Source organism: Curcuma longa, chromosome 20 (assembly GCF_044706935.1).
Source record: "Curcuma longa cultivar G26 ecotype Majalengka, Jawa Barat chromosome 20, ITB_CL_G26_1.1, whole genome shotgun sequence".
In the NCBI taxonomy this organism is placed as follows: domain Eukaryota; kingdom Viridiplantae; phylum Streptophyta; class Magnoliopsida; order Zingiberales; family Zingiberaceae; genus Curcuma; species Curcuma longa.
In genome coordinates this window covers 3393297-3418780 of record NC_133880.1, presented here as the reverse complement: position 1 = coordinate 3418780, position 25484 = coordinate 3393297, and the positions used below count along the sequence as shown (strand labels likewise).

Sequence of the window (25484 nt, the reverse complement as noted above, 5' to 3'; positions counted from 1 at the left end):
AAATAAATTTAAAACTCTAGTCGTGATCTTAAATTGTCGTCGACTTATTGTGTCTATTTACGCTATTGGATGGAGACGCAGGGGATGATGGATGAAACTCGAGATGAAGGAGGAGGACTGATATATTAAAAATTTTTAACGGAAAAAATAAAATATTTCAAAATTTTTATTCAATTCAACTGTAAAAGAAAAAGCAGTATTATGAAAAAGAGATATATGATTTAATCAATTTTAAAAAATGAGATACACGTTCCAGGTAACATGCAAAACTAAATACGCGGTTGGAAAAAATGTCGTTATTTTTTTCTCTCCGAATAAATAAAACCTAAAAGTAAAAGAAAAAAAAAAGGTATTTGATTGTAAGAATTTTTCTCGACTTCTCCGTCGATCCGGTTCGGTTCATCGCCGGTTCAGAGTTTGGTGGTTTCTCGAATCCTTATCGAAGCGAAGAACAAAATAAAATCACCATTTTCTCGCCCATTTTCTTTTTCTTTTTCTTTTCAATTTTTTTTTTTCGAAATAGAAGCTGCAGCAAAACAACTGAACACCCTCTCTCTCTCTCTCTCTCTCTCGCGAAGATCTCGTAACTCTCTCGCTCCGCCATCGCCATTCCGATCTCTCCCCTGAATTCGTATCGGAGCAGCCAGCCGACGGACAGATTTCTGAGAGTTCAATGCGGCCTTCGCCCTGCTGGCTTTTCAAATGGAGACGGTACGTTCCCTTTCGAATCCCTACTCGCCTGTTTCGCTTTCCTCGATTCGCTTTCGATCTTCGTTGCGCCCATTTTTTTGATCCGCGGAAAATTGTTTCGTTTGGCCATTCCACTTGTCTTACCCATTAATTACTGCGTTGTGCGTTCGTACCCGCGATGTAGGTTTTTCATTGACTGCCATTTGATCGTTTATTTGCTTAGATCTGGTTTGATGTGTTTTCATTTGGTGGAATTCGTTTCCCGGATAATACTGATTGGACCTTGTGATTTTGGGGTTCCATGCCGAGTTTGTCATTTATGCACGCAGACGTTCTTTTCTCAAGAGAAATGACTGGTGGATTTTGCCTTTTTCATTCTTCTGCAATGATAATGCTCCGAGTTTGTATGGTTTCATTTGGTGGTTGTCAATTTGCCTGACGCCAGTACGGTAGGATTGATGTTATGCTTTGCCATACGATCTGAATGTAGGATTAATTGCTGTGCATGTTTTCTTGTGAACTTTAATTTCGAGGATTTGCATAGATTTTTGATCTTTTACACCACTGTACTTGGGATTGTGAGAAGAAGTTTGCAATAGTTGTTGATCACTTGAATACTTGATGATATTTACTTAGTACGATAGTGAGTGGAGTGGTCCTTCATGATACTGAGCTATGGCATTAGTGCAATTTAATGGGACAAGTTATTCATTAATCTATTTAATGGTATTTATGAGAGAGTACTTGACCTGTTTTGTGTTTTAATTTCCAAATAATTTGTCATCTACTGTCTTTATGTAAACTTATTGATGAAACTAGGGCCTTTCTGTGAGCTTTGGATTAATCTCTATTGTCTTTTGGTTTTGCAGATTCTGAGACGAATAGTTAGGTGAAAAATCTTGTTCCAGTGAAAATAATAATTAAGCAGCAATAAGAAGGGTGGGAATTCTTTTGCTGTGCTCCTGAGTTCTTTACTCCTTTGTTTTATTACTTCTCAAGAACTTGCTTGTGGGTTTTTAGCCTAAGGATTTGGTCACCGATATCTCTTGCTAAAGAATCTAGTGGATGGGAATACAATGGCAGCAGAGAGAGATGGGGGCAGTGGTTGCCAGCATTCCCAATTACAGAGCCTGTCTAGGCAAGGATCACTTTATAATTTGACTCTCAATGATGTCCAGAACCACATAGGGGAACCTCTTCTTAGCATGAACCTCGATGACCTCCTCAAGATTGTGTTCCAGAGTGATGGTAATCAGTTATCCGGTACAGAGGTTGATATGCCAACTGATCGGCATGCCTCCAGTTCTGGTCTCCACCATCAGGGTAGCATTACCATGCCATGGGAGTTGAGCAAAAAGACAGTAGATGAAGTGTGGAGAGACATTCAGCAGGAGCAGAACCAGAAGAAAGTTGAGGTCCAGAGATTAGGTCATGAGAAGCAGCCAACACTTGGAGAAATGACACTAGAGGATTTTCTAGTAAAGGCTGGTGTGGTTGTTGGTGCACTTGACAAAGATGGGCACGAATTGATTGGGGATGTAGATCCAGTGGGGAATATTGATCCATTGCAGGGAACACAGAATTTTACACAGGGGACAGGTTGGTTGCAGCAATTTCAACAGATGGCTGCTATGGATACGCAGATGCATGGGCAACAAAGCATTATGGGCACTTACATATCAAACATACCACATCATCAAATTAGTACTGGAACTATGTTTGAGGCAGTGTTCCCTGAGGGTCAGGTAGATATATCATCACCAACACTAGGTGTGTTTTCTGATCCTCAAACACCAGGTAGGAAACGTGGTGCTTCCGAAGACATAGTGGACAAATTAACTGAAAGGCGACAGAAAAGGATGATAAAAAACCGCGAGTCTGCAGCACGTTCAAGAGCAAGGAAACAGGTTGATAGCTACTTATTATATCATTAAATCTTTCATAGTTTCCTTCATTATCTTTTATTGCAAGTTAAATTTGGGAATTAAGTCTGAAATCCATTATGTTATCATGTCAGGCATACACCAATGAGCTGGAAAACAAGGTTTCTCGCCTAGAAGAAGAGAATGAGAGGTTAAAGAAACAGAAGGTAGACTTGTTCTCATTTATCATGAGTTGGTTATCTTTCCTTGTTGCGATTTCTTAAGATCAGTTGTCAGTGGTTTAATCTATCGTATCATGATTATATATGGGTTTTTTATGGGTGTCCTATCTCTGTCTTTTTTGATGAATTTTTTTAGTGAGGTCATTTAAGAAGTTAATTTCACTTCTGTTGTTAGGAGAGTTACTGGATCACTAGGGTTAAGTTTTAAATGTTCTTGCAGTAGATTTTGTTAGTTTTGAATTTCTATAAGACAGAGACCACAAGTCTATTGGATCATTCGAGATTGTAAACAAGTGAAAGTAAACTAACAGAAAAGAGGGCACGAAGAAAGTACATTAACAGACTCTTATCGATCAAAGGTTCATGAAAATGTTGATTTCATTGTGATCCAAAGTATCAGTATGAATTTAGTAAATAATGGATGGTTTTATCAAATTTACTGGTGCGGAAAGCCTGGTGCCAGCAGTCTATATCGCACTATCTTAGCCAAAATCTGTTCAGGCTGATTCAAGCTCAACCCACTGTCCTTTAATCACTGAAATTTTATAATAAAAGGCAGGCAGCTTTAGCCTTTCTTTCTGTTCAGCTCACTTAGGATTTTCGCTTTAGGCTCAATTTTGGTATTGTGAAAGACCTCTGTCAATTTCTCTTGGGGTGCAATTAAAGGCAGCTTTAACCACTGCAATTTTGCTATTAGCACTGGTTCCCAATCCGAATAGCCTGAGGACCACAAGAGACATCTAGACTTGGTTTACCTCTGGTTATCCTCTCATTACCTACCTTGTAAAAAGCCTATCCATGACCATGTTCTTTTCTTTTCACTTTTCACTAAAAAAACAAATAAATATACCGAAAGTACTCGAAGACATGTACACTACGACTTCAACTTTTAAGGAAACAACATTCTGCAGCAAGTGCTGTGTTTCTGTTTTTGTAATGTCTGCTTCTGAAACAATGTAGTTGTTTTGTTAAGAATTATCATCCAACATCATTTGGCCATTATGTTCATAATTTATTCATTATGTTCTACCTTATCATCCAAATGTGTGGCTTTTGTCCTTGATTGTTGTCGTATTCATGAATTGCTTCAGGTATGCGTCATCTGTTAATCGTGCACACTTAACTCGAGACGAAGAAATTGAATGTTATACTTCTGAATTTTATTGTGATACCACCTATACAAGATTTTCGAACTTCAAAGATATTTGTTGTGTGAATGCCATCATCATGGATCTTGGATCTTGTCTATATTAGTTGCAAGTTCGATAGAATTAACTAGCAAGATAACATCCATTCGCCAATCTTTAATATGTGAAACTCATCATTTAGGGCAAATTCTCAAATCAGTTCCTAGATACCACCCTCCTTTTATTTGAGACTGCCCAAACTTGCCCCCCTCCCTCCTGTTATACCATTTTTTTCATTCTTCAATTTGTTGCAGGAGTTGGACAAGTTGGTGTTCTCTGCACCTCTTCCGGAACCGCGGTATCAGCTTCGTCGAACGAGCTCTGCTCCGCTTTGACTCACTTGTACAGTATATGGTTATGCAGGCATTGTAGCTCTAAAGTTTGGAGGCAGCCCTAGGTATTGCTCTAGCCTGTTTTTTTTTTTTAATATATATATAAAAGGCCCTGTTCCATTGTTAATCTGCTCAGAGTGAGCCTTCTGTAAGTTAATTTGTAAATATCGAAACTTGGGGATCTTATGTCTTCAGTTTTGTCCATTGCCATATATAGTAACTAAATTTCTGAACTTCGTAATGTAAAATGTGAGGTATTGTAGCGGTAATCGTTGCATTTTCACTCGTGAATTGTTGTATTTTCATAATGTCGCAGTTAGATCCTTTAATGTGAGCTGAAATGCTCATGGATGAAAAAAATTCATGAATTTACTTTCACGAGCAGAGTACAAATTTGACGTTGGACAATCTTACAGGGACGGCAAAGACCTCAAGAGTTGACTATCTGTGTGTTACTGCTGCACTTTTGAAATTTACCTTGGGAGATCGATAAGAAATTTTTATAATATTGAATCGATCACTATTAATCAGAAAGGATCATAAGAGCTTCCGGGACATAGTTGAGTTGGTTACGACGATAGAAGAGGACAAGGATTCGAATCCTGACGAAGTTTCCTAACTAGTTTCTCGATTTACCTACTCACAAATGGTCATGGGGCCGACTATGGGACCGCTAAAGTGGCGGATCCACCTTTGCAGAAGAAAAGAAAGGATCATAAGAATTCAAAAGTTGAGTTATAAATATTTGACAAGTTTAGTTAGCCTTTTTAGAATTTGAAATGGACAAATGACTCGAAGGAAAGGAATGAATGTTGAAATTCAACCTCTTAGTCCAACTATACTTTTCTTCTATATTTATCCAAGGAGAATATTTAATACTGAAGTTATTTACTTGACCAAATCAAACAATTTTTTAAAACAAAAATGCTATGCTATCAATTTTTTTTGACCAAAATTATTTAAAGATCACTGTTTTTTTTAAAAAAAAATATTCCACCCCTAAACATATAAATTCTTTAAGACTTTGACATATATTATTTATTTATGATTTATGTAATCATAAACCAAGCAAATCTACTGTGAACAATGTCATTTATTGTCTCTACAATTGATCCATAAAATGAACTAGTCGATTGTTAATTTCACTGCGGAGTCGCATGGACATTGTAAACTTAACAAAATGAAGCCTATTCAAGAAAGCTTCATAGTTAGAATGGGGGCAATGAAAACTAAGTTACTTCAATGTCGCACAGTAGACTGCAAGCAATTGACAAGTATTCTGTGAAAATAGATAATAAAATTTTGCAAGTTTGAAACAAATACTAGAATTTTAAATACAAAATGATTTTTGATTGCCAAGTTTAAGCGGACACAAGTTTGTCGAGAATGAACACCCTTGCTCGTGTAGAACTAGTAACAAAGAATTGCTAATGTGAGACGGCAAAATATACCCTCATTGTGGAGTGAAATGGAATCAACAAGGGTTAGGGCAACAATAGGGGGCAAAAAAATCGATCTACACTGGTCCATGGACGGGGCATCAATCAGTTTAGAAGTGCCAAGCTACTACTCTTCCAACTATATAACAAATGGATGATATGCAACCAGCAAAGACGAGGACTTACCTGAAACGCTGTTTATGAGATCTACACTTGCAGCCTACTTCCTTAGATGTTCTTCAGGGGTCAGGATGTTAACAAAAGCAGAATGTTCTTCTTGCACAATGACTTCTGAGTGTTTGTGAACCAGCAACGAAAAAAAAAACTCCTTTTCCATTTTTTTATTAGTCAACTCTTGATGATTGAAGTGTTGGTTGATGTCTCAGCAGCAATTGTAGACAAAAATGCAGGCAAGTTTTTGGTCTCCTCTTCGATTCAAAACTAATACTTGAGCTTGCGGCCAAGGCTATGGGTTAACATTGCATTCTTCCATATATCGCTCATCTCGTGTAAGGTACTTCTTCCAGAAGTTCTTGTATTTGGGAATGGCTAAATCAAGCCAAGGCTTCATGTTGCCATTGTAATGCAATGTCACGGCATCCTTCACAGAGTCCTCAGAGACTTCATAATCATGGCCAAGCCCTTGCTGAACTAAAGTATTGTCGAGAGCGTATATATGACCGTGAAAAGCAAGTAAATTTGCAGGAAGTGCAGTAGCTCTCCATTGTGCCTCATTTTCCTGTTTTAACTGTCATGGGGCGAGGAAAGAAAGAAAAAAAAATTAGACAAATGCATTTTGAATATTCCTAATTTGGGTAAAGATAATCAAGAATTCTATGCCAGGACAGCCTGAAAACAAAAATAATCAGTAAAACCCTTATCGACTATGGAAACTGGAATGGTTATAGTTAATCCTTGGCAATTACCTGATCAACAATCCTTCCATAAACTCCAGTGATATCAAGTTCTCTCCATTTCTCCAAATCAATTATGTTTACGCCAGACATCCAGGCACAAGCATTACTGTCATACACAGCAGTGCCCAGATTTGATTTCAGATGGCCCAGTTTTACTCCACAAAACTCGGTAGCGCCAATTACTTTTCCACCTAGATGAAGATTCCACAAAAAGGATATGTCCTTTTGAACAACCACATCATCATCCAAAAGAACTATCTTTTTTAGATCCTTGAACATATTGGGAAGAAGAAAGTGGGAATGACCAAATACGGAGAGGTATTTAGTTCCCATCTGCAAAGGGGTTTGTTGTGAAGTAGTGTGACTAGAGATTCGGAACTCCTCTGACATTGACATCTCTCCAAATTCTAAGTTGGAAACATGATTAGATTTTAGCTCATCAAAGTTCAGAATGTGAATGGTTGCATTTCCGTACGAGTGTCTGACAAACCAATGTTTCATAGAGTAAAAGTTCTGTTTATCCGTTATCACGTGAAAGACAATGCTATCAGATTCCTGTAATACACGGGAGAGAAGTCATTAAAAAGTATGGAAGAAAAATCTTCAAAAGAGAATCACAGAAGAACAGGATCAAATGCCAAACCTCAGAATTTGTCACAGTAGAGTTGATGGTGACCGATACTGCTAGTATATTTCGTGAGAAGATGACATAGTGCAGATAACTTGGATCGACACTTTTAGAAGCAGATATATGCTCCACTTTAGATGCTGGAGATTTGAAGAACTCTACTGTCAATCTCATTAAAAGACAATGAAAAGTTTTAGACATGGTCTGGACGCCAAGCTGATATAAAAATGCACTTTGTTTCATATGAAAATGAGCTTCATCTTCTGTAAGATCAAGTATCTGCCTGAGTTTCTTATCAACATTATTGCAATCAATAGGGCATGACTTGGCTTTTGCAATGACCTTGTCCATATTTGCAATCTTCTTTCCCACACTAGAAAGAGAATATGTTAGTCATTGATTCCACATGGCAAAAGAAAAAGAGAAAGGAAATGCAAAATTTTCATAAGATTTCCAATGGATTAATCACATGAAAGACATGGAGATATTGGATTTCATGCAATCCATATAAGCCATCTCTTGGAACAAGAGGGCATTCCAATCATGATATTTGCAAAACAGTTTACTTCAAGTTAAATGCTCTACAAACGAAATACTGTTATGCTAAGCTTGTTGTTAGGCTCAATTTATTCTTGACATCATCAATATTCTCACACAAATGAGAATATCACTTCAAAGGAAACAATGAAGCAGGCTAGAAAATCCTAATTAGCATCCCATAGCAAGTCTAATGGCAATCCCTGTGTTTTTTCTATACATCAAATCATGATTTAAAATTTTGTACTGTATTGAACGAAACAAACGAAATTCATCGGTACTATCACCGTAGGGTGCTGTGATCTCCACGGGAGCGCCACGATCTTGTGGCGACCTCCTCAGGGGGGGGGGGGGGGGGGGGGGGGGGGGGGGGGGGTGCTACGATCCCACATTTTTTTCCTTTTTAAACTTAATATTTAGATTAAAAATTTTTATTTTAAATTAATATATTTTATATTTAAAAAATATTAAAACCATATCGGCATGACACGATACGATACCAAAATTGTATCGTTCCGATCATAAATTGAAACTTTGATACGACTTGAAATTTTAAACCATAAACCAAAGCATATATAAAGAAACAGGTCTTTTCAGAAAAGACAAATAAAAGGAAAAAAAAAAGAAGCAAAAGTAGTCCTACACATGATGTGACTTTCATTTGGGTTCCTCTTTTTTTTTTTTTTTTTTTTTGCTTAATGGTGTCCGTTAGCTTTCAAATTTAAGCCATTTTAGCCAATCTATCATTGTTTATTTGATGGAAACAGGAGAGACGTTAACTAGGATAGCTGGTTAACATATTTAAGCTAATGTTTAGTTGAAGGGGATGGAGAGGGGAGAGAAAGATGTCTACTTCCATGCACAGAAAGAAAGATGTGTATTCCTTTGTTTTGTTCACTTGGAAAGCGTAATGGAAATCATGGTATTCGTCCCCCCAAAATAGTTATGCCAAAATTGCACAAAAGAAGAAAAATGTTGTTCAATGAGAGGACAAACAAAGCCATGCTACATCCACTTCAGCCCATCACCCAATGAGATTCTCCTTGTCATCTCCTTACTTATCCGATACACTGCAGTCATCACCATGCTCTCTCATCAATGATGGCAGCTATTTCCTTCCAACCACATGCTTCAACAAACAATGGATATCAAAAAAGGTGAGCAACGATTGAAAAGCAGAGGTTGAGAACTTAGCTTCCTGCACGAGCAGCGAAAAGATCTACAAAATCCCTTCTCCAATTTGTGTATAATTTCAATGAAAATACATGGGTAGAATGGACGTTTCCCATTCCTTTCTTTCTCTTCTTTGGATCCACCACATTTTGGGCAAAACAATTGGCACGGAAAATTGTCAGCAAATTCCTAGACACCTCTCCCCACACAAATTTTGCACAAAGTAAATAGCAGAAGGGGGTTCTGTTCCTTATCGATCACTGCTGATCCCACATCTACTTTGCCAAATTAAACAAGGCCTTAAATGCAACTCTTGCCTCCCTGTCAACTTACTCTAATTTACTCCTGAATTTTTCAAAATTTCCTACTCACTCTTCCCCTACCTCCAATTTTGCTAGGATACAGCATAAGGTTATATGCCTCAGTCGGTGAGTTGGTGACAAAGGATGAGGAACAAGTATACATGAATACTATCTCGAACAATAGACTGAAGCCTTACAAGTTTCTATAAACTAAATACTTATATTATACCAACTCTAACTAGGACTAGGAAAAAAACAGAGATTATGAATAGTTTGGAAAGATACAGAAAAATAAACATAATATTTTATTTGCATCACCCTCCTTGTTCTCTTCCTCACTTCCTGTGAAATCCTCTTCCACTAGCTCTTTCAACTTCTCGCTCCTCATGGATATAGAGAAATAAGGCTTGAAAACAGTTCAACTAGCAACTTCCCCTTAGCCTAATCACTCGATCATAGGGCAGCTTCGACTTCACATGTATCTGCAATAGCCTTGGCACACTAATTCCATTCTCTCTCTTCCCAATTCTGTTTAGACTATGAGAATGGGATTGCATTTATCCTCCCTATTTACTCCAGTCAAACCTGCCCTTGCAGTACTCCAGCAACATTACAATATCCTTTCCCAACCTCTTCTAGCAAGCCACATTCTCATTTCCTTTGGCGATAGCCTCAAGGGGCCATGTATCCTTAATCCTTGTCCTTACTAACTTAGACATCTTCTCAGTCCTTTCCTAATCATAAAGTTATTGCAGGTGGGCGGGGAAAGAAGGCATAGGGAAAAACTCATGGAATTTGTTCTAGGTCCAGGTGGAGATGGCATTTTGTTTAATGGACCTAGGGTGGGGTGGAGATGTGTAGCAGCTTTTCTAAGGCAAAGCAACTGGAAAGCCAACCAAAATCTAAATATCTAATAAACTAATCATTCAATCATGAGATTGCTCCTATAAGATATTACTAAATCGAAGATGTGTATTCATGTGGTGAGAAAGGAGCTACATATGTCAAAATAGTATATTATGCTAATTAATAATACACACCTCAGATCAGGCACTTCTCATGTGATCAAGAGCTTAGGGTGATTCCAATAATTGAAAAAAGCGTTATCAGCCATTTGATTAGAACTTCCTCTATGTCTTACCAATATTCTTAGTTGGCTCCAACATAACTAGGAAGGGTGGGCCACTAAAATGGTTGTATTCGAAACAATCAAAAACAAACAAAGATGTCCATAGATTCCAAGTTTTAAGAGAAAATACTCACAGTGATGGTAGATCGAGATCAGAAACTGCTTCACTAAGCATGCGCTCATGATCCTGAATATTCAGTTTCAATTCACGAGTTAAGGTTTCCTTTCCTTGAATTTTTGCAATGCTAGGGTAATAAGCTCTTGCCACAAAAAGCTGATCCTTGAGTCTCTTAACAATAGAATCTTTCATGACTCGTCTATGTCTTCTGGACCAAAGACAATAGCTTCCGAATTCATGTTCACAAGATCTGTCAGTCTCATATACACTCAAAACTGTATCATGGCTTGGCTTGCCATCTCCTACACCAATCTGGAAAAATAACAGTGATTAGGCAATCTAAGAGAAGTATAAAATACAAACCATCAAGCATAAAGAGCTAAATTAATAATATATAAGTGAAAGGATGAGATAAGGTAAGTCAACACATTTATGTCAAGAAAAATAGCACTTCGCTTAGCATACAAATAATCATCATCCAGATTTACTGCACGTTGCTACCATATTCAAGAATTAAGTGGTGGAAGTTGAAGGATGAGAAACAGAACATATTTAAGGAGAAGGTAGAAGGACAAGTATTAGGTGAAATAGACGGTGACCCTAATACGACATGGGATAAGATGATATCAAAGTTGAAAATAATAGCCAAGAGTATACTCGGCGAGTCAAAGGGGCATGTACCACCAGGTAAAGAATCTTGGTGGTGGAATGAGAAAGTACAAGAAAAAGTGAAGGAAAAACGAATAGCCTATAAGAAATTATATATTTGCAAGAATGAGGAAAATTTAAAAAAATATACATTAGCTAAGAAAGAGGCTAAAAAAGCAGTGAATGAAGCTAAAAATACAACTTTTGAGCAGTTATATCGAAAATTAGATACAAAAGAAGGAGAAAAAGACATTTATAAAATAGCTAAAGTGAGAGAGAGGAAGACAAAAGATGTTAGCCAAATAAGATGTATTAAAGATGAATGCAATAGGGTATTAGTAAATGATGGAGAAATAAAAGAGCGGTGGAAGAGGTATTTTCATCAACTTTTTAATGAAGGTGTAGGTGATCAGCTTAATTTAGGTAATTTAAGCAGGTCAAATGAGTATAGAAATTTAAATTTTTACCGTAGAATTCAAATTTCAGAAGTAGAACAAGCTTTAAATGGAATGAAAAATGGAAAAACCGTTGGACCAGATGATATTCCGATAGAGGTATGGAAGTGCCTAGGGAAACAAGGTATTGAATGGCTTACAAAATTATTTAACATGATATTGAAATCAAAGAAAATGCCGGATCAATGGAGAGTAAGTACTTTAATTCCCTTATATAAGAATAAGGGAGACGTACAAAATTGTGCAAATTATAGGGGCATTAAATTAATGAGTCATACTATGAAACTTTGGGAAAAAGTAATAGAAAAACGATTAAGGAAAGAGACTATGGTCACCGAAAATCAATTTGGGTTTATGCCTGGTAGGTCGACAACAGAAGCTATACATCTTCTCAGGCAACTAATTGAAAAGTATCGGGAGCAAAAGCAAGATCTACATATGGTATTTGTTGATTTAGAAAAAGCTTATGATAGAGTTCCAAGGAAAATTATATGGAGAATTCTAGAAAAGAGAGGTGTTAGTGTAGTATATATTGACCTAATTAAGGATATGTATGAGGAAGTAACAACTAGAGTGAAGACTTCAGGCGGATTGACTGAAGCATTTCCAATAAAAATAGGGTTGCATCAAGGGTCAGCTCTAAGTCCTTATCTTTTTACACTAATCCTAGATGAACTTACTGGACACATTCAAGATACCGTACCGTGGTGTATGTTATTTGCAGATGATATTGTATTGGTAGATGAGACACGTGAGGGAGTAAATGCTAAATTAGAATCTTGGCGAGAAACACTAGAAGAGAAAGGTTTTAGGCTTAGTAGAGTAAAGACAGAATATATGAAATTTAAATTTAGCAATATTGAACGTAATGAGACAAGTATTAAACTAGGAGATGATGAGTTGTCTGGAACTGAGAGTTTTAAATATTTAGGATCATTTTTGCAAGCTGATGGAGGGATAGAGAGAGATGTCTTACATAGAATACAAACAGGATGGTTGAAGTGGAGGAGGGCATCAGGTGTTTTATGTGATCGTAAAGTGCCTCTAAAACTTAAAGGAAAGTTTTATAAAACGGCAGTTAGACCTGCCATGTTATATGGCGCTGAATGTTGGGCTATGACTCGAGCACATGAGCAAAAGATGAGAGTTGCGGAGATGAGGATGTTAAGATGGATGTGTGGACATACGAAGATTGACAGAATAAGAAATGAGAGCATTAGAGAGAAAGTGGGAGTTGCATCTATTGAGGAAAAACTTCGTGAGACACGTTTAAGGTGGTACGGACATGTACTTAGACGACCGACAAATGCTCCAGTTAGGCGGTGTGAAAATATGACAAATACGCACATTAAACGAGGACGTGGTAGACCAAAAAAGACTTGGTTAGCAACAATAAAACAAGATAAAATTTATTTAAATTTAGATGATGATATAATAGGAGATAGAGCTCAATGGCGTAGAAGGATCCATATAGCCGACCCCACTTAGTGGGATAAGGCTTGGTTGTTGTTGTTGTTGTTGTTTTCACAGGACCTGCAAATCAATGGTCAAGGATGATTAAAAAGAATATAAAAAGCATACAGACATTAGGTAAGAAAGAATTCACATATAAATGCCCTTACATACCATTTGATTTGAGTTCACCACCCCTTGCCTGAGAGCTATAATTCTTGAGTTGTGATGTGGGTGAAACAAGAGTTTCCTTGATTCTCTTGTTCAATTCCTCAGCAGGAGGAGGCACATGAGGAGGCACATGAGGGACATCCTGATAAATAAGAAATTAAAACATACTTTAAAGAAAATCTGCCCTTGGAAGTCAACAATACAAAAAAACACAAAATTGCTTTAACCTTTATTAAATGTGTTTGTTCATAGATGGATTGATAGTTACAAACTTAAACGATAAAAAATATCTAGGAGTTAAATTATAGACTACAAGAATAGGCAACCTCATAAGTGATCAAAGCAATGAAACCTTGGAATAGCTGGAGTAAGGTTATTAGAAAGTTAATACAGAATATGTCTGAATTCCAGCACTTACTCATCCATATGCCGACTGGACAACATAACATAGATAATTTAGATTAAATCCATTAAATTACCTATGGATAAAGAAGGTAGCTACCATAATAAAAAAACATCTTCATTATTCTAGTAATAGAAGATCAACGGATACAAGCATAGATTAATGGATAATTATTATCTCCTACTTCCATTTCATCTATTTATTTCAATTCCACCAATCCATCAAATTTTAATACATACATACATACATACAAATGAACATCAACAATTAAAGGAAGCAAAGCAGAATACTATCAAGTTCAGATCAAAGAAATTATACAAGGTGTTGCCACTGCGAATAATGATACATAATTCCAAGTATTATATAGCATGAAAAAAAAATCATTGTCAACTTGAGATATAAACAGAAGTAGAGAACCTTTGAAGAGATCTGCTCTTGTTCACGAGTCACATTGCGGTAAGTGTCAAAGTTACTTTCCTGGATATTGGTGCGAAAGAAAATGATATCAATTCAACAGATCAAAACCGAAAACTCAAGATAACGTAATCTTAAAAAATTCTCTCACCTGCTGGGAGCGAACATCAGCTAAATATCCTGCAGAAAATGACAGATACGGTATAAGAAACTTCACCAACCGCATTTCAAATTCAAAACAGACAATCAATACTATTAAAATAACAGCAAACCCCCCCCCCCCCCCCCCCCCCCCCCCCCCCCCCCCCCCCCCCCCCCTTCAACGGGACGATTTCACAATCCAATCACGACCACAAACTGGCCCGGATCAGGAAGAATCATGTTCCGCCGCGAGATGCGAAGGATATAAGGGGAGTGGCTCGCTACAGCGAGATCTGGGCAGAGCGACTATGGTTTAACGAAGAGAGATCTGGTGGAATCACGCACCCGAAGGGAACCGGTTCTGGAGGCCGAGGAGGAACACGAGGGGGACGAGCAGCGAGAAGAAGACGAGCACGAAAACAGCCGCTGGCTGTCCCTTCCACCTCCGCTTCGCGGCCTGCTGCGCGGCGGCAGACAGCCCGCCGGCGCCGTAGCCTTTCATATCACTTCGCCGCTACCTCTCCGTCTCACCCTCTCGTACCTTCTCCCAATGTAGAGCCTCAATCGCCGTCGGATTCCCCTCTCCTCCACCTCAAACAAATCTCCCTTCCCTCTTCCAACAGCCCGCACGTCTCTCCGACGATTCCGATCGCGATTGCGCAGCGCATCCAAATCAACGAGCAGATCTCCGGATTTCTCTTTCCCCCTCCGAATCTCGCTCCATTTCGATCTCCGGCGACAATCTGGAGTTAGTCTCCGCCTCTTCGACGATTTGGAATGTGGATTTGTTTCTTTCGAAAGCGGTACGCGAAACTCAAAAGAAATAATAGGGAAAAGGAGGAGGAGAGAGAGAAGGCGGCGTGGAGAAGAGAAAGGAGGCAGCGGAAGCCAGGAGAGATGGCAATTATATAATTGTTTAAAATAAGAACATATTTAAATGATAAATTAAAAAAAATACGTGATCAAATCTAATGGTCGCAACATGTATTATGTGTTTAATATTTTAGACAAGATTGGTTATTGTAATATAGATTTATTGAAATAGATAAGAATCGAATTTCGATAAAGTCGAAATAAATATGCTCCTTTTGAGTCCATAGTGATCAACTATAACTTTCTGATTTACCTCCTCATAAATAATCATGGAATCAATCATGTAAGACTGTTGAGATGACAGATTCCATCTTTGACTATGTGGATGCACCTAAATTAGCTTTGAGATAGGTTCCATTTGCTCCCAGGGTATGAGTGAGTTGATTGTTATGGAATAAATTTATTGTAGTAGATAAGGATTGAATTTTGACGAAGTCGAGACAATGCCCTCTTCATTCATAATGACGCTTCCTGATTTACCTTCTCATAAATATTTATGAGAACGACTATGTAGAACCACTAGGGTGACGGATTCCACCTTTTACTACATAGATGAGATTCCATTTAGACTTGATCAACTCAACTCATCAAGACACTTCGGTCATGTGCCTCTTGAGTCAGGTCAACCAATTTATTTGTATGTCCAGTTTGGTTAGTTGCTATTTTGAATATTGTTGGTCAATATTTAATTTGTTATCTAACTATATAAGTTAATAATTGATTGATCTGGAATTATTAACTAACTATTTCATCTTTATTAATTGATTGACTCCCGGGGCAATGGTGCAATGGTAAGACATTCGGATTGTGATTCAGAGACTCACAGTTCGATCCCCAGCTACGGCGTATTTGTAAAAATTTTCTGTGGTACCGAACTGGCCACCCTCAAAGATTAAGTCCATGAGATTGACTGTGATTTATTATTTTTTATTGATCGAACAAGATATTCGAATCTAACCATGTGGTCTCCTCTAGCTATTTCAACTTTATTAATCAACTTGGTTCATCCGACTTAATCCCAATGGAACGAATCCAAACCATATAAAATTTCTATTAAGAAATAAAGCATATGATGGAACTTTGAAGATAAAAGAGAGAGGTACGGGTTTTATGATATTATGATTAATTTATAATATAATATTGAAATTGTTAATATATATATAGGAACAAACTGTTTCACACATGAGTCCACATAGTGGTACAAATTCTAAAGTCTGGATTGCACTCAACTAAATTGACTCATATATAAATACGACTTTCAACTTTTCACTCGGACTCAAAAAGCACACCAATCGCTCGGACCTCACTTCTCTCACAAGTAGCTCGGCTTAATTTCCTGTTGCAAACACTGATAACAATCTTCAATAAATTATAAAATAATTTCCCAAGATCCAACTATAAAAATATATTATTTTTAAAATTGATATATTTAGATTGGTGATCAATTTGATCTATCAAAAAAAATTTTATCGATCATCAAAATAAATTAAAAAATACAAAATACTTACAGATGAGACCCATCAACTCAACTTACAGATGAGACCCATCAACTCAACTTTTTAAATCAATACTAATTAAGAGGCTAACCGAAATGATTCGTAAATACTTAAATACCCTGTTGAATGCTTTGTCACTGCACCATGCCCAGGAGGCTTTTACAAACTTTTTTTTTATACCAGAGATGGCTCTTAAATAGATTAGATGCCTAGATAATAATATATGTTATAAGCATGGCGATTAAAATTGTTAGAAAACATTGCATGTTTATCCTCATAAAAAAAATCATTTGTATATTAATCATTTCAAATGTTACATACTGTTGTAAAAAATTCATGTTTATGGTATTATAATGATTGTTCTTTTGGCTGGTTGTTCAGACATATAATATTAGTTAATGATTCCATATATTATTATTTGTAAAACGTAACAAATTGACAATCAATGTAGATGCAGAAAAACCGAGAGAAACAAAAAACGAATAAGAGGAACAATTCCAAGTAGCTACTTCTTCAAGTGCAAAATTTTAAGAACGAAAAAAAATGAATAACTGAAACGATTGTATTTTTCTCTTACAGATTTAAGAAGCATTGTGGCGTTTTGTATTATCAGACATCTATTCTGTCCAGAACTTGAAGAACGCGCTCACAAAAGCTTTTATGGCACCCCACACTGGATTCTTCTCCAACTGCATTTCTTCACTGCCATTTTCATCCTTGCTGCAACATTGCACAATTTTGATGCAATATAAATCATGATAAATGATTTTTTTATTGATCAACGAAAACATGAACATTTTAACGAAAAGTTTACTTGCCACTCCTTTTGTTTTCAATTTTGATTTGTCACACCTATTTACAATCACCTACTTAAATCTAAAATTACATTCCTTATAAATATTCTAAATCAATTAAGTTCAGTTCCATTATATTGTATAATATTCTTTTTCATCATTCTCAGCCCTTAACACATTCCAGTCTATTTCAAACTCCGTCGATTCACTAGTAAAACTTGCTGCTTAAATTATTAAACAGATAGCACGCATTATTTATAAGAAATTAAACTTGTGTCGAGCTTTACCTGCTGGAAGAGGTACCAATGTCCTTGCTGTTACTATCACTTTCATGCTCAGCAGTCGATATCATTGTGGCTTCTTCTTCCATCCTTGGAGAAAGTGGCTCGACTAAAGCACATTTGGCTTCGTGCTTGGTGCTATTGATATCATGAATCTGAGGCATACTTGGTTCCTGCATAAACAATTCATTGATTTAGTTTATTGTTGCAGAAACATTAACCCAGATAAAATATACACATTTGAAAAAGCAAGCTAGGTAGAAGAAGCCCCTTTTGATAAAAGTACTATTTCAGACTTCCAACGGATGCACGCCATAGGTCAGACAAATTGAATATCCATGAATCAGATAAAAGCATCAGAGGTCAGATAAGTTACATGTGTCTCTCGCCTCTACTTGTTCCCTCCCACAAGTTTTCTGCTGTTTATCAACATTAACACTAGAGATTCAAGTTATGAGTTGCACTCTTATCTATTTAATTGGTACTCAGAATTGAATCTTATTATGGTCATAAGTACAGATGGGAGATACCCTAATAATTAGGAAACCTCAAGATACGCTCAGAGTAACAAAATGTAGGATATTGAAATCTGCTAAAAAAAAACTCCTGTATACTAGTTTCTTTACTCTTGCTCTTTTTCCACGAGTCACTAGTTTACTCCCTCTTCCTCCAGTACAAGTTAAACAATGACTTCAATCAAACAATCCTGAACTGCAGATATACCTAAATCTTGGAGAAACTATTTTGAAAAAAAAAATTGATAAGGATTGAAGAATCATATAACCAGAAAAATCTTTGAAGAATCATATAACTAGAAAAATCACACAAGTAGAATTATTGTAAAACTGACCTCAGTCACTGAGGTGGGAGATGAAGGGACAAGTAAACTTTGTGACACGGATGTAAGGTTTGCTTCTTTATCTAATCCAGAAGAGTCATCTTTTATGAGCTCTCTTCCATTTGCGCTGGAAAGTGAATCAATTTGCACATGTGACAATTTCTGTTCCTTTGATAAAGAATCTTTGGATTTAATGATATCGTCTTTTCCCATGCATGCTGATTCCAAATCACTCTTAGTGGCAGAAGATAAGAATGAAGCAACTCCTACATCATGGAAAAAAGGATCAGAATTCAATGAGCTTAGAGAGTTCTCCTCTTCTGGTAGTCTAGCAGCCATATAACTTTCATTGATTTTTGTAAATTTGTCTGCTGACTCCGGAAGGCTATTACAATCCTCCATCACATCTTCAGGCAGCGCCAGCTGATCTTCAGCAGCAGTAGACAAAGTCCCACACAAAGGTTTTGGTTGTTCAACCTTATGAATATTGAATCTTTCTATATCCCCTTGAACTTGTGCACTAATTTCTTGACTGACTTCTGTCTGAATTGGTAGCTCTCTTTTGTTTACTTCATCTAACTCATATGCAACTAAATTATCATGCCCCTTTGCACCGCAGGTGTTCTGTTGTAGATGGTTAAATCCATGGTCTATCACATGTGAGAATACCATCTGAGAATCCTGTTCATGTACAAATAGATCCTTATTCTCAAGTGCTATAAATTCATCAGTATCTTTGACGCCACATGGGTGAGAAAATGTTTCTCTCTGCTGCGCATCAACTGGAAGTCCAATGGATAACTCAGATAATTCATCCTCAGAATCCATGATATACAATTCAGTCTCATGTTCTTCCAGACAATCTTTGAGAGTGAGTAGTTTCATATTTGGACTACCAGGACCCAGCACCCGATTTTCCTGAATTAAATCTCTAACAATTTCCCTAACTATGTAGAACGATCCACCAACTTCCTTGTGTGTCAAATTAAGAGAAGGGAATTTACCCTGATTTGACAATCGGTATCTGATATCACATTGGTAATAGGATGTGAAACAACCTCATTTTGACTATGATAATATAAAGACATTTAATGATTATCAATAAAAAAAATCCAGGAATGCTAATTCTGCTAGTATTTAAAAGCAAAATTTTGCAGAATGAATAGGCATTCATCTACATGTTTTTAAATAGTATAAAAGTTTCCATAAACAGGTAGATGATTCAAATTACGGATAAAAACAAATTAGATGTCTGTATTTATTTATGGAAATTGCTCAAAAAATATGTACAGCATTAAGGAACTCAGAAAGCATTACAAAGCCCCGCTCTCCTATGCTTTTGGCCACAAAACAATTGTTACAATGATAGTAATTAATCTCTCTCTCTCTCTCTCTCTCTCTCTCACTCTCTCATTCTGATAAAATATTTGGTTCAACTCTGAACAATCAACTTTCCATCAATTCCTTATATATGAGTTTCATTTTTCTATTCTCTAATAAACAACTGAAACAGACATTGATTCTAACAACTGATAGAGGAGTTGATCATTCAGGCTTGTGAATTCATACATTTGGATCTTGAAACATGTTAATGGGGTACTCCCAATTCTCATAAAGATTATATTCATTCAACACTTGATGAAGGGAGAAAAAAGGCAATAGGTGATTGAAAATAACTTTCCATTGTAGAAAATACAAATTCAAGAGTCATGCAAACAAATTAATAGAAAGAACTATAGACAAATTGCATTTCTGACAATGAGAAATCTTACTTGTCGATACATGACTCCACCATAGTTCTCCTTTCCTCTCTTGTCTTTCTTCGTCGTTGAGACTTCTTGTCATTAGAATCGGAACATCTAATTAGAGGAAATCTTTGCTGAATACAACTAGTACTTAGGCCCTGCATTGCTGAAAAATCCTTTACAAATCCCTGCTAACAACCTACAAAATGCCAAGAAACCTGCATAAGGAAGATAAAAATCATTTCGCAAATACATCAACAGAATAAACACGGGAGATTCCACCATCACGGCACTCGGCTTTTCAACATATCAAATATGAACTCGAACAGTAAATCAAAGAATAGCAGTGAGGAGGAAAGAAAACAGACCTCAGAGAGTCAACTCAATAGGGTTCCGCACATCTACCTTACGCCACAGCTGTAATTCCACCGCGATTAAGGAAGTAGAACTAGTAGCGAGCTGATGGGGAAGGAAGCAGGGAGAGAGATCGATGCGAGAGGGCGTCACCGAGCAGAGCGAGAGCGCGTCGCCGAGCAGAGCGAAGGGCGACGAGTGTTTGACGGAGCGAGACATGGAAAAGGGACAAGAGTCAAAAGGTCGGGTATAACTAGGGTTTTATACTCCTTATCGGGTCGGGTTTTCGAATTTTCGAAATGCGCCAGTTATCGGATTCACAGAGCAAATCCGCCCCAAAGCTAGAGTTCAAAAATATATAGACTTAGGATTTTATTAATGTTAATTTTTTAAAATATTTTTTATTTTACTTTCAAAGATACTCTCTGAGAAATTTAATAGTAATTTAAAAAATATAGTAATATTTTAATTAGGACATCCACAAACTCATTTTCGTTATCATACTCTCCACCTCAGTAAAAAAATATGAGATCCATTGTCACATACTCATTATAACAATATATCTCTTTCAGCCATATTCCTTTTAACATTAACACGTATTATTTATGGGTCCCACCATCTATTCAATCATCTTAAAATTATATATATTAAATAAATATATTTTAAAACTATTTTAAAATATTAAAATTATTTTTAAAAATTAATCGTTAAAAAATTAACTATTTTATTTAATTTTTAATTTAAAATTTATAATTTTTTAATAAAAATTAAAACTAATCGTTAATAACCGTTAAAACTAACCGTTTAATAAATATAATTAAAAATTAAAAATTAAAAAAATTGCATGTGGGATGGGCCAACCAGGGGACTAGCCCACTCCACTATCACTTAAGTTCAAGTGGAAAGGTGTTATAACACTCCTTTACATTGGTGTTTAACATCAAGAAGTGTTATAACACCCCATTAACGCATCCGTTGGGATGCTCTTATAAGCAATGCTTATTTTGATAAAATAAAATATTTAAAATGAATTTTAAATATTAAATTTTGATAATTATGGGCGCACCAAGAGCCATTCAAACTAGAAGAAGAAAAAAACCTCTGTGCCCAATAGACATATTTTATCGACATTCAAACCAAGAACAAGAAGGGTAAAAAAATGTATAGAAATAAGAAATTTTATTATGAACAAAAATAAATAGTTAACATAGAGAGTTTGAGGTCTCTTTACAAGTAAATGAGGAAAAAATATTGCTTGCCTATTAACAATTAATAATGCTATTTTATCTTTGATTCTACTACTTCAGTAAAAGGTAGAATTCGTCATCCCAACCATTCTACATAGTCAGCTCCACGAATATCTGTGAGGAAGTAATCAAGAAGCTATAATTGACCACTACGAAAGAGAGCATTACTTCGGCTTCGTCAATATCAATCCTTATCCACTTCAACAAGTATATCCTGTACTAACCAACTCAATCGTACCCCCAGAGACACCTTTGATTCTACTACATAATAACAAAAAATGATTTGAAGAGCTTTGCATTCTTATTATATATCAAAGCTCCTCATAACTCTCACATAGCTCGAAATTGCGATGATCTGATCATTGAGATTCATGATCACATCCCCATCTTTATTGAGTGCACAAAAGATGGTTTGAAGAGCTTCACATTCTCATCCTTCCTCTCGAGTTCCCAACAATGGTTGCGTGGTCAAGATACGAGGATTCCCGTCGCATGAAGAGGGCGTAAAGCAGCTCATTCCAGGCATCTGGCACACCAGGCAAGCACCAGTGGCTGCAGTCCTGCCTGTGAAGAGATTGGTGGGAAGAACTGCGGTAATAGATCGATAAATGCCCATCTTTTCTCGGGACTGTCATTTGTGTCACATTGAGCAGATCAAGTTCTAGTTCTGTTGCAGTCGAATTCTGAAATGGTTTCAGGAAATGCAGCCATGGTTTCAGGGATAGCTGGTGTCCTGAATCTGGCAGAGTTTCTAAGTGACACTTCCCTTCTGTTCTCCAACTACCACCTCTGCACAATGCAGTCAGTTAATGGTGAGACAAAAGAAAAGAGATGATAAGAGTGAAGAACACAAACTAGTTGATCACCTGAAATGAACTGGAGAATATGTTCTGAACATCACTTGTGTCTTACTTCTATCGACTTCTTTGAGAATCCACTGAAACAAAGTCTGAATTGTCATCTGATAAGCATCATCCACACTCATGTTCATCTTCACTTGACTTCCTTGCTGAAAATAGCAGCCCCTAAAAATATTCAAAGTTTTATCAGATAAAGCCGATGCAATCTGATCAAACGATTACTCACTCTCTTATCGTCTTCTCGTAGTTCCACCAGTGCCCAGTGTTGAAGACAAGAACGTTGGCATCCTTCCATCTGTTTGATGTCCAATCCAACACATCCAGTCTCAGAGTCGTCTTCACTTTTCCAGGCGTGCCAACTGGGGAACGAGTTCTTGGCACGAGAAATGGTGATCTATAATACTCCACGGTGCAGTTGTAATCCTCAAATTTAAACACTAGGAAACCTGTATGCTTCGTTATCGGGCTTCCATGGACTTCATAGATCGAGCTCTTGTTTGGAACAGCCATTGAGAGCATGCACAGGAGAGACTCCCACTGATTTCTTCCAATTGAATCGCCCACAAAAACTAGTCTTCGGTTCCTTAGCTTCTCCAGCATATTTTTGGAATCAAATCTAGACAAACAAATAAGATACAAGGAAGGATCGAGAGGAAGATTTTGGCGGCTACATATCAGTAGAAACGACATGGCTGACCTTGGGAGATGGCAGCGAGCGGGCTGCCACCGCCACTTGGTGTACATCCGGTCGGGCCTCCCGTTCTCCGAGCAGCGGAATCCGTCGTCCAAGAACGGGCAGGCGGCCGAGTCGTAGAGGGGGTAGCCTTGGTCCCGCACCCACTCCCCCTCGAACCAATCGCACTTCCAGCCGCCTCCTCCACTGCCGCCCGCCGCCGCCACGCTCTCGCCCCGCACGAGATCGTAGTAATCGGAGCGCGCGACCAGGAGAAGCACGACGGCGATAAGGGCGGCGCTGGCGAATAACATCCCCAGAAGCGTCACGCGCTCGAAGGGCTTCACTCGCCTCCCGAGCCGCTGCGCTGCGTCCGAGCGCTCTTCCGAAGCTCCTCCGTCGCCGCCTCCTATCCTCCTCTTGGACGAAACGGAGTCAGGGATCGCCATGCCACCGCCCTCGCCGCCGTCGGAGCTCGCGGCGTCTGCGGAATCATCGAGAGGGAGGAAGAAGAAAAAGGGAAAAAAAAAAATGTTCGCGATAAAATGAAAAAAATAATTATGGAAGGGAACGGTTTGCCCCGCGAGATGCCAAATGAAAGGTTGACGTTGATGGGACCCACCTTCTAGTACCGTTTAAAGTCGGGTGAAAAAGTGGGTATTTTGTAGACGAGTAGAAGCCGAAGGAGAACTACCGGTCGTATGGAGAACTAAAAAAGGTTGACTTTGACTTTTTGTGATTCTTCCACGTGGCAATATAGTTGAACATTTTGACATGATTCAGATCCAATCAAGAATGGAAGGTGGTAATTTTTTATATTTTAAAAAATTTGAATTAGGCACAACATGTGGATATTACAAACAAAGACTCTCCTTGTCCAACTTGACTTACAAATTAAGTCAACTCTAACATGGTACACATTCCTTTAAAAATTATAGTATGTGATCTTTTTACAACGCATAAAGTAGCCGTACCAGTGGCTATAAGGTACTCAAGATTTGAATCTCAAGATTTTTTGCAGATTAATCATGTATTCCAGATTTGATCTTTATAATATATTTTTGAATTTTTTTAATGAAAATTTTAAGAGGTTGCAGATTTATTCGATGGACAAATAGATCATCTACCTTTAAATTAATTGAATGATAGGTGATGCCCTTAAGGTATAACATAGATGGTGGGTGCATAATATTGTTAGTGTAATGGTGAAAGTCGATTCTAGGAGGTGGTGACCTGGGATTGATTCCGTCATATGTCTAACCCCTGTGTACTTGCATGAACCTCTCTTCATATCTGTGGGATCCGACTCTAAGGGTTGTTGAGGTAGCGGATTTATTTATTTTTTCTAAAGAAGGAGTGTCAATTCGGATGGGTCAGATAGATTTTGGATCATATTGAAATAAAATATTATTAAAAAATTTCAATCCTAAATCCAATTTGAATCTAAATTCAAATTGAAACTTTAAACCCAGAACCCGTATAACCCAACCAACTCGAAAAATTTAAAAAAAAAACCTTTTTACTATTTTTAACGCGCTCAATAATTTTTTATTTTATCTTAATATTTTATCATTGTCATACTAATATAACATAAAACATCTTAATTTTTAAAATAAAATTTAATTGGCAAACTTACACCTGTAGTACTCGAACTAATATGACAATTGAGTTGTTGTGTCAAGAGCTATTGCACTTTCAAAATTATCCGATAGACGAACCAAAAAAGAAAATCATCCACTTTCAAAACTAATTGAAGCAAGACCTAATTACCTAAATTAATAAAAAAAAATAACAATAAATCAAAGCTGGATTGCTATCCATTCCAAGCCATGCCTTTAATTTAACAATACAAAAATAAGAAAAATGTAAATACACACTATCATAAAATTGGTCCACTAGAAAAATTGTGTCTTAAGTCACAAATTAAAAAATAATAATTTTCTATCTATAAATATGTGTATGAAAGAAAATAGTGCCCTGCTTAAAAGTCTTTTACGATATAGTCATCAAACCGCTACTTACGCAAATCCATCAATATCTTAAGAGCTTGTCGAGCTCTTTTCTCTTAACCTTTGTTTCAACT

At 37.1% G+C, this 25484-nt stretch overlaps 4 protein-coding genes across 7 annotated transcripts; 1 reads left to right on the top strand and 3 right to left on the bottom strand.

Moving 5' to 3' along the window:
• The first annotated feature begins 555 nt into the window (after positions 1-555).
• On the top strand, positions 556-4546 carry LOC141813481 (ABSCISIC ACID-INSENSITIVE 5-like protein 2). Of its 2 annotated transcripts, XM_074701450.1 has the most exons (5): positions 556-711; positions 1560-1629; positions 1711-2597; positions 2708-2779; positions 4236-4546. In XM_074701450.1, the coding sequence occupies exons 3-5, from the start codon at positions 1767-1769 to the stop codon at positions 4314-4316; spliced, it is 984 nt and encodes a 327-aa protein (XP_074557551.1). In that variant the 5' UTR covers positions 556-711; positions 1560-1629; positions 1711-1766; the 3' UTR covers positions 4317-4546. The 2 variants fall into 2 exon arrangements, with proteins under 2 accessions (XP_074557551.1, XP_074557550.1); XM_074701449.1 differs by having other exon boundaries at positions 1560-2597.
• A 1134-nt stretch (positions 4547-5680) lies between these two features.
• On the bottom strand, positions 5681-15093 carry LOC141813575 (putative galacturonosyltransferase 7). The gene is made up of 9 exons (XM_074701532.1): positions 14586-15093; positions 14251-14279; positions 14103-14162; positions 13286-13424; positions 13188-13192; positions 10573-10868; positions 7313-7670; positions 6679-7224; positions 5681-6500 (listed from the first exon to the last, which is right to left on the bottom strand). The coding sequence occupies exons 1-9, from the start codon at positions 14740-14742 to the stop codon at positions 6219-6221; spliced, it is 1872 nt and encodes a 623-aa protein (XP_074557633.1). The 5' UTR covers positions 14743-15093; the 3' UTR covers positions 5681-6218.
• Positions 15094-17148: 2055 nt separating this feature from the next.
• LOC141813906 (uncharacterized) lies at positions 17149-20815 on the bottom strand. Of its 3 annotated transcripts, none has more exons than XM_074701905.1 (5): positions 20636-20815; positions 20295-20485; positions 18535-19546; positions 17691-17857; positions 17149-17329 (listed from the first exon to the last, which is right to left on the bottom strand). In XM_074701905.1, the coding sequence occupies exons 2-5, from the start codon at positions 20429-20431 to the stop codon at positions 17227-17229; spliced, it is 1419 nt and encodes a 472-aa protein (XP_074558006.1). In that variant the 5' UTR covers positions 20432-20485; positions 20636-20815; the 3' UTR covers positions 17149-17226. The 3 variants fall into 3 exon arrangements, with proteins under 3 accessions (XP_074558006.1, XP_074558008.1, XP_074558007.1); XM_074701907.1 differs by having other exon boundaries at positions 20295-20466; XM_074701906.1 differs by lacking the exon at positions 20636-20815 and having other exon boundaries at positions 20295-20564.
• A 1014-nt stretch (positions 20816-21829) lies between these two features.
• On the bottom strand, positions 21830-23888 carry LOC141813672 (protein trichome birefringence-like 10). Its single transcript, XM_074701640.1, has 4 exons — positions 23426-23888; positions 22955-23344; positions 22735-22893; positions 21830-22657 (listed from the first exon to the last, which is right to left on the bottom strand). Exons 1-4 carry the CDS (start codon positions 23848-23850, stop codon positions 22291-22293), a joined length of 1341 nt encoding a protein of 446 aa, XP_074557741.1. The 5' UTR covers positions 23851-23888; the 3' UTR covers positions 21830-22290.
• Positions 23889-25484: the final 1596 nt, after the last annotated feature.

Coding starts and splice junctions, on each gene's coding strand:
- LOC141813481 (XM_074701450.1), top strand. CDS start 1,767: ATGGCAGCAGAGAGAGATGGGGGCAGTGGTTGCCAGCATTCCCAATTA. Junction 2,598..2,707: donor GTTCAAGAGCAAGGAAACAG/GTTGATAGCTAC, acceptor TTATCATGTCAG/GCATACACCAATGAGCTGGA. Junction 2,780..4,235: donor AGAGGTTAAAGAAACAGAAG/GTAGACTTGTTC, acceptor AATTTGTTGCAG/GAGTTGGACAAGTTGGTGTT.
- LOC141813575 (XM_074701532.1), bottom strand. CDS start 14,742: ATGAAAGGCTACGGCGCCGGCGGGCTGTCTGCCGCCGCGCAGCAGGCC. Junction 13,425..14,102: donor AAGAGCAGATCTCTTCAAAG/GTTCTCTACTTC, acceptor CTTATTTATCAG/GATGTCCCTCATGTGCCTCC. Junction 7,225..7,312: donor CTACTGTGACAAATTCTGAG/GTTTGGCATTTG, acceptor CGTGTATTACAG/GAATCTGATAGCATTGTCTT.
- LOC141813906 (XM_074701905.1), bottom strand. CDS start 20,431: ATGCAGGGCCTAAGTACTAGTTGTATTCAGCAAAGATTTCCTCTAATT. Junction 19,547..20,294: donor GTGGAGTCATGTATCGACAA/GTAAGATTTCTC, acceptor ATGTGATATCAG/ATACCGATTGTCAAATCAGG. Junction 17,330..17,690: donor ATTGGTACCTCTTCCAGCAG/GTAAAGCTCGAC, acceptor GCAATGTTGCAG/CAAGGATGAAAATGGCAGTG.
- LOC141813672 (XM_074701640.1), bottom strand. CDS start 23,850: ATGGCGATCCCTGACTCCGTTTCGTCCAAGAGGAGGATAGGAGGCGGC. Junction 22,894..22,954: donor TACGAGAAGACGATAAGAGA/GTGAGTAATCGT, acceptor GAATATTTTTAG/GGGCTGCTATTTTCAGCAAG. Junction 22,658..22,734: donor TATTCTCCAGTTCATTTCAG/GTGATCAACTAG, acceptor TGCATTGTGCAG/AGGTGGTAGTTGGAGAACAG.